General features: G+C 56.0%; 1 protein-coding gene across 2 annotated transcripts; it reads left to right on the forward strand.

The window, feature by feature from the left end:
- Positions 1–310: 310 nt before the first annotated feature.
- Positions 311–11,599, forward strand: TXLNA (taxilin alpha). 2 transcript variants are annotated; one of them, XM_068917658.1, is made up of 13 exons: positions 329–541; positions 1,812–1,859; positions 2,389–2,540; positions 3,691–4,029; positions 4,543–4,634; positions 5,672–5,842; positions 6,585–6,779; positions 6,995–7,114; positions 7,411–7,485; positions 8,024–8,116; positions 8,548–8,643; positions 9,079–9,454; positions 9,769–11,599. In XM_068917658.1, exons 3-12 carry the CDS (start codon positions 2,423–2,425, stop codon positions 9,430–9,432), a joined length of 1,653 nt encoding a protein of 550 aa, XP_068773759.1. In that variant the 5' UTR covers positions 329–541; positions 1,812–1,859; positions 2,389–2,422; the 3' UTR covers positions 9,433–9,454; positions 9,769–11,599. The 2 variants fall into 2 exon arrangements, with proteins under 2 accessions (XP_068773758.1, XP_068773759.1); XM_068917657.1 differs by lacking the exon at positions 1,812–1,859 and having other exon boundaries at positions 311–541.
- The last annotated feature ends 744 nt before the right edge of the window (positions 11,600–12,343 follow it).

Below are 12,343 nucleotides of genomic sequence, written 5' to 3' on the forward strand. Positions count from 1 at the left end.
CCCGGGCGGGCCCTCAGCGCCGGTAACGGCCGCCCCGCGCGCGGCACGCCGGGAGCGGTAGTTCGCGCCCCCCCCCTCCGGCCCCGCGCGCGGCACGCCGGGAGCGGTAGCTCGCGCCCCCCCCCGGCCCCGCGCGCGGCACGCCGGGAGTGGTAGTTCGCGCCCCCCCCTCCGGCCCCGCGCGCGGCACGCCGGGAGCGGTAGTGCCACCGGCGGACCCGCCGCCACTGCCGCCTCTCACCGGTATTTCCCGGCGGGCCTCGCGGCGCCGCAGCCGCTGATTGGCCGGCGGCGCGGGGGGCGCATGCGCGATGCGCGCACGCTGGGAGGCCCGGGCCGGAGCCGTGGCCTGAGCGCGGAGGCCGGAGGGAGGCGGGCAGAGAGCCGCCGCCGGCTGCGGGACCGGCGGGGCGGCGCCGGGGAGGAGGCCGCTCCGTCTTCGCTTCCCTCTGATGTGCCGGGGTGCCGCCGGCTCCTGCTCCCTGATTGGCTGAGGAGGGAGGGGGGTGACGCGTCAGACCCCTGGCGGTGACGTCACGGGGTACGTGGATGACGTCATTGCGGTGGTTGGGGGTGTGTGTGTCCGCCTGGAACGTCATGTCGGGGTGGGGAGGGGGGGCAAGGCCCTGGGGGTGCCATGGGGCGGGCTGTTAACGGGGGAGTAGGGCCGGGCCGGGGGTGTTAACGGGGGTGGTGACCGGGGTGGGGGGAAGAGGCTGGGGGGCAGGAGTGGGGCACGGCTGTGGGGAGCAGGTGGGGGGTATAGCGAGGGAGCAGGAGTGGGGCACAGCTTGGGGGAGCAGGCGGGGGGTACAGCGGGGGGCATGTGTGGGGCATGGCTGAGGGGGGCAGGCACGGGGGTGGCTGGGGGGCAGGTGAGGGGTACAGCGGGGGGCATGTGTGGGGGTGGCTGTGGGGGAGCAGGCAGGGAGTATTGGCTGGGGGACAGGAGTGGGGCACGGCTGTAGGAAGCAGGCAGGGGTACAGCGGGGGGCAGGAGTGGGGCACGGCTGTGGGGAACAGGCGGGGGTACAGCAAGGGGGCATGTATGGGGCACGGCTGAGGGGGGCAGGCACGGGGGGTGGCTGGGGGGCAGGGATGGGGGTGACCGGGGGGCAGGCAAGGGGTACAGCGGGGGGGCAGGTGTGCGGCACACCTCGGGGGTCGGTACGGAGCGGGCAGGAGGGGCAGCGTTAGCTGTGGGGCAGCGCAGGGGTGCCGGCGGCGAGGGCAGGGGGTGCCGGGGCGGCGCGGCCGGGCGGGGCGGGGTGCGAGGAGCTGCCCCTCGCCCGGGGTGCTGCGGAGCCGGCCGTCGTCCGCCGGCGCCTGGGGCAGCGCGCGGGGGCTGCGCTGTTTCCAGCAGCAGCGGAGGAAAAGGAGCGCCCGGGGGCTCGGCGAGAGCGGGGCGCTGGGTGCCGCGGGCCTGCCGTGGGAGGGGGCGCAGCCTCGCCGGCCTGGGGGCGCGTGATGCGCGTGCTTGGCTGCTGCGCCTGCTCCTCGTTTTCGCCCGTGTTTTGCTTCGGCAGCCGTGTCCTGGGCTGCTCTCTCGGAGAAAGCTCGGGTCTCCCTGGGCGATGACTGCAAAACTGCAGCAAAGGCTTTTTCCCACCTCTTGCAGAACGCTCCCTTGGCTCTAGACTAGGAGCACTGGCTGCCTCTGCTTTGTAATTAGTATCGTGATTGGAGCAGAGAACGCGGGGGAAAGAGTCAGGGAGAACATACCCTGCTGGGGGAGAGAGGAGGGAGACGAGCGGGGAGCTGAGCTCGGGCTGTTCGTTGTGGCTCACGGTGATGCTAGTTAATCTTTTCAGCGCTGAGCTCCAGCTCTGCCTGGGAGCTGCACACTTTCCTCCAGCCAGGTATGCGTTTTTGTTTTAGTTGGTGCTGACTTTTCTCCTGCGGAGGCTTTGGTCTCTGGGTCTTCCGCGTAGACAGGGGATTTATTGCCAGTGTGCACAGATCACTCTCAGCTGTGAAACATGTTTCTTAGCAGGGAGGAGAAATGTTCCAAGAGGAAAATATGGTGGGGCAAGGGGAAGTAACAGTGCTGAGAAAGATGTGCCCTACATGCTGCACGTGATTCGGGATTTGCTGCCTTGCCCTAGAAGGGGCTGCTTCTAGCATTTCTCAACTGGAAGAAGAATTATTCTGATATAGAGGCCTTTGCGTTCAGGCGCAAATCGCAAAATGCTGCTTTCCTCTGCGCTGAGCCGCAGGTGGGATAGTGGCAGCTGGCAGTGGGGAAGCAGCCTCCCCAGGGACGAGTTGCTTCTCCGTTCTGAGTTCATCGGTTCTCGTTGACTCCCCAGCAAGGTGATGAATCCTGCTATAACCCCCTAATCTGTTACTTCTTAAAATTAAACGTAGTTGCTGTTTCTCTTTTGCTAGGGTTTGTTGAGACTGAGTGGGGAGAAAAGTCGTGATGAAGAACCAAGGTGGGGAGACCAAAGCTGCCCTGCGGCCTGCTAGTTCTTCCAAAATGAGCAGCAGCCTCGTGCTGGAGGAAGGCGACTTACCTGAGGCCGCAGCACCCCTTGAAGGTGGGGAGACCCCCGGTCCCGGGACACGCAGCTCCCTGTCGGTGGCTGGGGGCAGTGCTGACAGCCCGAGCAGCGGCACGCAGGGAAGCGGGAGGGTGGGTTTCAAGCCTGAAAAGAGTTGATCTCTTGCTTTCTCCATAGGAGGGTGGGCTGTTGTATCCAACTCTTTTTACTTGTATAAGAGCAGTTGTGATGTCAGGAGCAGAAAATCCTTGTTTCTTATCGCTTCTGCATATGTGCAGTTCTGAAGTAGTTACTGCTGCCTTGGGGAACAGGTTACCAAAGTGTGGAGTTGCATCTGCCTTTGATCCTGACCTGAACATGATGGGTTATTTGCTGTTGCTTAGACCTGAAGGATCCCATACAGGAGAAAAGTCAGACAATCTTTCCCTGGGGCAGTGTTATGTTGAGTGACCTGCCCTGTTATCGGCGCTTTTCAAGTCATAAAAATAATTCTCTAGAAGGAATAAAAAACATGTCTAGTAAAGTAGGTGCTTAGTTAAAATTCACCCGGCCTTATGTATATTCTGATGCCTAGTAAACGTGGGATGTAGTGAATGCCCAGTGCATAGCGTTAGTTTAATAACCAACTGCTGTCTGTTATCAAGGAGTCTCATTTGGGGGAATTTTGGAAGCTAAGACGCGTACTAAGGGATGGGCTGCCTACTCCTTCCCTAAGCATCTGCTGTTGGATGCTCTTAGGGACAAGATACCTTTGATCTGACCCAGTACAGCTGTTCTATATGTGACGAGAGAGGCTAACTTGGGTTTTAAATCTATTGTAGCCTTAAAAAGCCTCGCTCCAGGGATATTAGCAGGCTGTTCCTGTGAAGGAAAACTCATGCAAAACCTGCTTTCGTTAAAGGATGGTGGGGGGTGTGAAATTTTGCTCTTGACAGATGTCAGGGGCTTGGTCATGCTCTCGTGATCAAAAGAGAGGCTGTTAGGAATGCACCTCCATTGTCAGGGCAGCTGGCTGGAGACGCAGCCAGAACAAAGCAGCTTATGTTGCTGCAAGTTTAGCCTGCTCTGGTGCAGTGGGGTGCTGGGGAAACCTTCCCTGTGCTGTGTGTTTATAGGGCCGTAACAGAGACGAGAGAATAGACCGTGTGGGGGAAGTATCATGCTTTTGTGTTCCCTTCTCCCACAGCTCCTCTCGCACAGGAGGACACGAAGTCCTCCCGGCCTGCCGTGCGTGACGTCTCTGAAGAGCTAAGCAGACAGCTTGAGGACATCTTGAACACGTACTGTGTGGATGCCAGCCAGGAGGGTCCAGGGGAGGACGGCGGACAGAGTGAGCCTGTGGAGCCGGAAGAAGCGGAGAAGTGTCGTAGTGAGTCCCCGAGGAACGGCGACCAGGAGTTGGGCAGCCCCGAGATGAATGGGGAGAAGGAAAGCTCGAAGGGGACTGAAGAGTTTCGACCTGGCGAGGAGTGTGGGGAGCGGGATCAGAAGAGGGCGCAGGAAAAGAAGAAAGCCAAAGGCCTTGGTAAGAAGTTCCTCACTGTGGTATGCAGCCAGCTTGAGAACTTCAGTGCAGACATTTGATTTAGTTATTTATTTATTTTTATACTGCACTAACTGCTCAGTGAAATAAGCACCTTAGGTGCATGATGTACGGCAGTGTTTGGAAATGATGTGGCATCTCGTTCTTGTAGTACATGAGGAAATGTACTGAGTGCTGCAAAGGCACTGGCCGGTCCTGAGTGCTGCTGCAGCCTCTGAATTCTGCACATTTCCCTTCTGCTAGACACAGCTCTGCGCAGCCAGCCCAGTGGTGGTGCCCGTTCTGAAAGCCAGGTCTCCCCACGCCCGCTTCAGTTGCCCCCCCGTGTACACAGTAAAATCTATGGGGCAGAGCCCAGAGAAGGCACTGGAGATTGTAGCTGTGGCTGTGAGACGGGGTGTGCACAGATGCCTGGTCTGTCTCTCCTATCCTTGCCTTATGAGCCAGAACTCTGTGTAAGGGATATATTTTTTAAAATTCTGTCTCTTGTTCCAGGGAAAGAAATCACTTTGCTGATGCAGACGCTGAACACTCTGAGCACGCCAGAGGAGAAACTGGCAGCACTGTGCAAGAAATACGCTGAGCTGGTGAGTCCTTATTTCTTCGTTCCAGGCTCTGGGGAAGGACACACTGCAACAGCAAGGACTGAGACTGTTTGACGAGGCAGAAGATGGCTGTAGATTTTTTTTTTTGTATTATTCTTTATTTTTGTTCTTGGTGTTGGGAGGGACAGCCCAGGTATGCTCATGTAGCTTTGCAGTGTATGTTCTGGGATCCCTGTGATGCTGGATATCCAAATTCCAGAGGATAGATGTTGCTTGGTCCAGCCAGGCATCGTTTAGGGGTTCTGCAGAGGTGCAAGCGAGGACAGGAATATTGTTGGCAGATCTGCATGGGAGAGTATTTCAGGTCTGTTTTCCCTCTCCTTTAATATTGCATCTCTCGCCTGTCCTGTCTCAGGAGAGTACTGTGGCCAGGTCTGTTATGCTGAGGCCTGCGTGTCCTGATCTCTCTCTGCAGGCAGTCCTCAGCTGCACGTTGGCAGGCCCAGCTGTGACAGAGCACAACAGGAACACTTTTCTCCAGTCTCTACTACTCAGTCATTGTGTTTCTGTTGATAATTTCCCAACAAGAAATGTGTTTGCCAGAGTCACTGCACTGCTGCATGTGTGTTGCATGGCTGAATGTGCACACAAAAAATCCAATGCATCTCATGTGCCTCCTAGGGCTAGGAATTCTGGGCATGTGCCTAGATCCAGCGCGCAGAAGCATCAGGCCTTCTGCGCGCGTCCAAAGTGAATGTGTTCAGGACTGCCGTGCAGCTGGCCATGTGCTCAGAGCTCTGCTCTGTTTGAGCAATGTGCGTGTGGAAATGCTGGATAAATGTACAAGTCTCTTGGATTCCAGCAGGATGATCAATTCGAGAAGGAGCAAAGTCACATCCGAGGTGACCTTGAACTCTGTGGCAGTCCTGCTCCACTCTAAAGTGGCCGCTTGTGATCTAAAGCTCTTGTCCTCCTCGGAGGACAGCGAGCACTTCTTTGATTCCCAAGATCCCTCCCAAGGTCACAGCGTTGCCCTGATGTGTTTTGCTGCCTCTTTTCCTTTTGCTCCCCTGCCGTAGCTGGAAGAGCACCGTAACTCCCAGAAACAGATGAAGATCTTGCAGAAGAAGCAGACGCAGCTGGTGCAAGAGAAGGACCACTTGCAGAGCGAGCACAGCAAAGCCATCCTAGCCCGCAGCAAGCTGGAGAGCCTGTGCCGTGAGCTCCAGAGACACAACCGCACCCTCAAGGCAAGTGCCTCGTGTTTTCCCACTAGCCCAGGAGCTGCTCGATCCCAAGCACTCGGATCGTTTGCTGTGGGGCTGCAAGCCACTTTGGCAAACTTACCTTCGCTTGTGTTTCCCCACAGTCTACTTCCAGGGCAGTGCTTTAATTTTGCTGTTAAGTCGTCATTTTGCAAGAAAGGCGAGGGATAGGAGGCACGGGGGTCAGCACACATGCTCTTGTCTTGAGAGGAGAGCAGGGTGCTTTGTGCACTAGCTCAAATGTCATAGGGGAAGGCAGGTAGGGCAGTGTCCGGGACCTAGCGTGTCTTTTGGTAACCGTGACTAGCAGCGATCTGGAGTGTTGGTTACTATCCATCCAGCTGTTTGCTAAAGCTGCAGTTGTGCAGGAGAGCTCTCTGGGGTCAGCAAACTTCTGCATGTCCTTACATCCCAAACAGCTCTGCAGCACTGCCCACCTCTGCCTTTAGGGTAAATTCATATAGACACCTAGGAGGGCAAGACACAACTTACCCAGCGTGTCTGAGCATTATTTCAGGGCCCGTTTACTGGAGAAATGGTGGGGAAAGGCCCAGAGCAGGCTGAGGAAGGGGGCAGTCCAGCAGTGGCCCAGTGTGCCTTCTCAATTGATATAAGCAATAGCAGGAGCTGGGTGGGTTTAGAGCATCGTGGTTTGGGCAGGATTGCTCACCTACCTGTCCAGCACAGGGGCTGATGTGGTCCTGCTCTCTCTGCCCTCCTCATGCAGGAGGAGGGTGTCCAGCGTGCGCGGGAGGAAGAGGAGAAGCGGAAGGAGGTGACATCCCACTTCCAGGTGACACTGAACGATATCCAGCTCCAGATGGAGCAGCACAACGAGAGGAACTCCAAGCTGCGCCAGGAGAACATGGAGCTGGCGGAGCGGCTCAAGAAGCTCATCGAGCAGTATGAGCTGCGGGAGGAGGTGGGTCGGGGCAGGAGGCCTGCTGTAGGGCTGCTCTGATGTTTCCATTCTGGCCAGTGGAGTATGTGCCTGGGATGGTGACAGCTGCTGGCCTCAGAGGGGAGAGGGGACCTCCGGGTTCCTGGGATCTTCCCTTGGGATCACTGCCATTGCCATGTGGGCAGCATGGCCCCAGCTGAGCTTGTCAGTGACCAGTGGTGTGTTTTCCTTGGCAGCACATCGATAAGGTGTTCAAACACAAGGACCTGCAGCAGCAGCTGGTGGACGCCAAGCTCCAGCAAGCACAGGAAATGCTGAAGGAGGCAGAGGAGAGGCACCAGCGGGAGAAGGACTTTGTAAGTCTGACTGCGATTCTTTAACGGCAGCAAACTTTTTGCCTCGTCTCTCTGTGGAGGCTTGTTACCATCAAGCTTCCGAGTGCGGAGCCCAAATTGGATCAGGCCATCCCAGGCCTGCCATGTACCCGCCTGTGACTGTTCCCCCAGCTGCCTCAGGAGCGAGACTGGAGCCCTGCTCTGCTCTTGATGTTTCTCCCGGCCCTCTGCTGCCTGAGGCCAAGCACCAGCCATGCAGGGGCATGTTGAGAGCCTTCCCTGGTGGCAGCAAGGTAACTGCATTTGCTCTTCCCTAGCTGCTGAAGGAAGCTGTGGAGTCGCAGAGGATGTGTGAGCTGATGAAGCAGCAGGAGACCCATCTCAAGCAGCAGGTGAGTTACCTGGTCTGTGTGGTCGGCCTGCTTTGTTTTCTTTCTTCCCTCAACAGAGATGAGCCACTTAAGCTCCCTAAGCTGGAAAACACAGGGGCAGGATTGTCGCTGAATTTGACATTGGTGAGCCCATGTCAGCACAGGAAGCACAGTGTGAGCTGGGACCTCCTTCAGCTCTTCTGCCTCCTTGGAGAAAGGGGCCTTGGTTTTACCGGTGCCTTTCCCAGGGCTGGGGCTTTCATGTGAACATCCCTTGCTGAATCAGACTCAGCAAGTGTTTCGTGTTGAGGCCAGGAGACGTTCACAGGGCGCATCGCTCTAAGGATGTCCCTGTAAGAAAGTGGGAGGGTTGTTCCCCGTTCTCCAGTGCCTATGGCGGCAGAGCAGCTCCGTGCTGTGAGTTTGTTGTGAAGTCCAGCCCCATGATAACTAGCTCGTTCTTGGCTGAAATCTCTCCCCTCCTGGGGAGGGCTGAGTGGGAAGGCTGTCAGGTGTTGTGGTGAGCAGTGAGGCGCTGTAACCCTTTCTCTTCCCCCAGCTGGCTCTCTACACAGAGAAGTTTGAAGAATTCCAGAACACCCTTTCCAAAAGCAGTGAAGTGTTCACAACGTTTAAACAGGAGATGGAGAAGGTGGGTAACTCTGTCACTGCCTCGCAGAGCTAGTGTGGGCTGGAGGCACTGCCCGTCTGTCTCTCCTCGCTGCTTTTGCAAGCCAAGAAGCAGCAGCTCCTTGGCTTTGTTCAGCTGTACTGGTATTAAAATTGGCCGTGAGCTGGCTGCTCGTAGAAAACGGATGCCATCCTTGTGGGGTAACTGCTGTGCCCTGACATGTATCAGATCAGCCTCTGGCTCCTGGATTTGTTGTTGCCTGGTTGGTGTTTCCCACCGGTGAAGTTGACTCCAGTGAGATGAGGAGCTGTTTTCCAGGCCAGCAAGGATGGCAATGTCTCGCTCTCTGCGCTGGGAAAGCGGGTGCACGTTTGAGGGTATCCTACGTGCAATCGACTGCAGTGCTCTGCCTGTGGCTTATTTGTTTCTTTTTTGTCGTTGTGATTCTATAGATGACTAAGAAAATCAAGAAGCTAGAGAAAGAGACCACTATGTACCGTTCTCGCTGGGAGAGCAGCAACAAGGCTCTCTTGGAAATGGCTGAAGAGGTAAGGAGGCTCTGGCTGGTTTTTCTCCTGTGCTGACTCAGGCAGCTGTTGACCCACTGTAGGGCTTTGGGCTGGAGCTGAGGAATAGCAGGACAGCTTCTGTCTTGTTGCGGGCATGATGTATGGTGGGGGTTGTCTTTCCCTTCAGCTTGATTTCCTTCCCTGTACATGGTGATAGGAGTCTTCTATCGCGTGGCAGAAGTGAGGGTTAATGACTGCAGAGGTACTTGGAAGAAGTTGGAGACAGTCTCAGCTGCACTTGGCCTCCATGGGGGCAAAGGGAGAAAGAAGCAGTGACGCTAGCACCAGGTCCTTTGAATGCTAAGTGTTTGCTCAGTCACGAATATATTCCTCCTGAGTTCCCTTTGGGGTTTTCTCTCTCCCTTTCTGCCTCCCTCCCCAGGGCAGCAGTCTGAGCTACCTTTCTCTTTGCAGAAAACCCTTCGGGATAAGGAGTTAGAGGGGCTTCAGGTGAAAATCCAGCGCCTGGAGAAACTGTGTCGAGCCCTGCAAACAGAGCGCAATGACCTCAATAAGAAGGTGCAGGACCTGTGTGCCCACGTGCCCCGGGCAGACACGGACCTGTCGGAGCCTTTGAAGGACCCATCTCAGGAGGGCTCCGAGGCAGCGGCGGCGGGGGGTGCGCCAGCAGAGCAGCACCTGGCTGAGGATTGCCTTCACTCAGGAAAGTCGACACACAGCACAGACCCTGCGGAGAGCCTGGGAGAACTGAGCATAGGAGCCTCGGGGCAGAGTGGGACTGAGGAACGCACTCAGGGCGCTGACTGAGCCCGCTGTGCGGTAGCCAGAGGTAGGGCAAGGAAGGGAGGGTAATACGAATGTTTCCACAGACTTGACCTGATACCCCTCTCCCAGTCCTCGGACAAGTGTGAGGGGACAGCCCTGCATGGGCTTTGAGATTTCCTAGTTTAGGTTTTTGGAGGGTTTTTAAAATTATATATATATATATATGATATATATATGATATATAAAATACGTGCAGGGCAACATACACTTTATATATGGATATATATGAAAACTAGAATGACCCACCTCCCTGTATGTGAATAATATATGGAGACTCAACTGATCGGCCCTTTCACTAAAAGACCTTGTCATTGGCAGGCTGTGACTCCCCTAAACTCTAGCACAGCTCAGGAAAGCAGGTGTGTGGAGCTGCCCCGGCCCTCCTCCAGCGTGCGGCACTGGGACAGCTGGACGTGTCGCCTCCTCCACCTCCAGATCAACGCTCTCAAGGCGAGTTAAAGTAAAAGAGCTGAGCAGGGGAGAGCTGTGTTTCCCAGCACTGGATTTTCCCTTCCTCCTCTGGATCTGGCCTCGGGCAGGAGGGAGCTCCTGGACTTGCTCTCGTTTTTTCATGTCCTGACTGGCAGTACTCTCTCGTCTGCGAGCTGAGCAAACGAGGGCGAAAGAGACTGTCTTTCCTCTGTTGAATGGGTTTTGTGTATTGAATGGGAACAAAAAGAAGCAGAGTAATTGTGGGTGCCTGGTACACACAGGCCTCCCACGGGGCCTTTGCTATTCCCAAAACCTGCAAATGTCTCAATAGCCTTATGATTCACAGTTGCCTCTTTGCTATACGCACATGTGCACAAGTGTATTAAACAGTTAATCCAAAGGTCTAATTCCTAAGTGTTTTGCACAAGCGCGTGTGATCAGTTGTGCAAAGGGATGGGGAAGTCCTTCCACCTGAACTCCTTTTCCCTGTCTTTGGACCTCCAGATGCCCATCCCGCGGTGCTGAGCGGGGCGGACTCGGAGGCATTTATAGAGCTGGGGTTCCAGGAGGATAAACTCTGTGTCTGCTCCATGACACTCTGCTTAAGCTGAATCACTGGGACCACCGCAAGGACCGTGTTCTGGGCTGGTCCCTCTGTGGAGTCGGACCGTCCTGTCAGGCTGTGCTGGTGCTCTGGTGCTAAGACAGGTCTCTCTCTCTCTCTCCTTTTCCCATCCGCTTTGTCAGAAGAGCATCTCCCAAGTACCCTGCTGTCACCCTGCCTGCGCCACCGCCGTCATGTCTGGGAGGACGCCTGTGGACTCTCTTGTCTGCAGGATGGGGTGGACAAATGCTGATTGCTCTGCCCAAAGGACCAGGTTGTGCTTGGAGGCTGTTTATGGACAGACACGCGAGGCCTGCCTGCGCTTGGGGTGCTTGGGGGACTTCTGTTTAGTTTCTCAAGACTTTTTCTTTTCCTTGGACTTTCTGGGAGACCCCTGCTTATTTGGAAACTTTCTTGCTGCAGCTTCTCTTTACAACAGACTTTATTTTCAGTATTGCCTTCCTTTTGCTTTAAGCTCAAGTGAGCTGGCCTGAGCCATTCCTCGTGGTGGATGTATTTAGTGGAACAGCTTTGATTTCTCTTCTAGCAATAGCGTTGCTCTTCATGTCTTCTCTCTGCAAACGTACAGCGCCCTTGCGAAGGACCTGCCTCGCTGCTGGGGGGAGCAGCCTGCAGGAGTTGCCTCTGTGCCCCCACCTTCCTCCACCAGGTTTCCAGCAAATTCACATTTAACAGATGCGGTCATCTGCAGTGGAGATGGGGTCTAGGTAGCCTCTGCAGAGCTGCAGTCTTGAATGTGCAGTGGGACGTGTTCCCCGGGACTTAGCTTGGTTTTTGTCTTTTGGCCCCTCGCTTTCAGTATTGTTTCTTCCAGCACAGGGACACCTCTGCCTCCGACAGGCGCTGGCCCTTTCTGAGCGAGCGAACGTAGCTCTGGCCGGGGGGGACTAGGCTGTTTCCCCATGGCCTGCTTGAGCAAAGGCTGCAGCCTGTCTCTGGACTTTCTTTCCTGCTCTTTCACTAAAAGAAAAACCTTTTACAAGTCATAAGCCCCCCCCACTTTTTTTTTTTTTTTGGTTACGGTACAGATAGCCTCTGCGTGGGGTCTGTTGTATGTATCTGCAAACCCAATAGAAATGCACATAAACTTGCTGCTGGTGTCCATGTTGTCTCTCTGTCCTGCTCAGTTCTGGTTATGACGGGCTGTTTGGGGCTCTGCGTGGCAGGCGCTGCTGTGCTCCCATGCCGCCCTGCACCGGGTCCCCTGGAGCAGCCCTGTAGATGGGGCATTTCATGCTACTGTGCTAATTAGGCAGCATTTGGGAGAGGTCTGGGGCACTGGGCCTTCGTGCAGGAACGGGCACGGCTTTGCCACCCCGCCGGGTCCCTGGCAGGGAAGGGGAAAGGCTCCAACGTCTCTCGAGGAAACAAGTGCTGTCCCAGGCCCTCGGGACAAGGGGGCGCAACGGGCCGGGAGCAGAGGGGCGTCCCTGCCTGTGGGGAAGGGTCGGGGGGTTTGTGCCACAGGGTGGCCAGTGGCCACGAGAGCTGGCCGCCCTCCCTCCCAGTGCGCCCACCCCTGCCATCCTGCAGGTACCGCTCGGGTGGAAACGTCCTGGCAGTGGGACGTCCAGTGGGATCAACCCCCCCGCCCCAAGCGGCCAGCCCTTGGCATTTGCATCACCCCCATGTTCTTAAGATTGGCTTACAAACCTGCGGTGATTTAAATAAGAAGCAGTGTTCAATTCTTTGTATTCTGGGCTGACTGTTCCTGTCTCTAACCTTGTCCCTATGTGAGAGGGCTGGAAGCTTGTTTTTGTGAAAATGGATCCTGCGATCACATGAATCCGGATGCTAAAATCAGAGAAATGGGTCCTGCGGGGGACACTGGGGGTA

Source organism: Struthio camelus, chromosome 23, assembly GCF_040807025.1.
Source record: "Struthio camelus isolate bStrCam1 chromosome 23, bStrCam1.hap1, whole genome shotgun sequence".
In the NCBI taxonomy this organism is placed as follows: domain Eukaryota; kingdom Metazoa; phylum Chordata; class Aves; order Struthioniformes; family Struthionidae; genus Struthio; species Struthio camelus.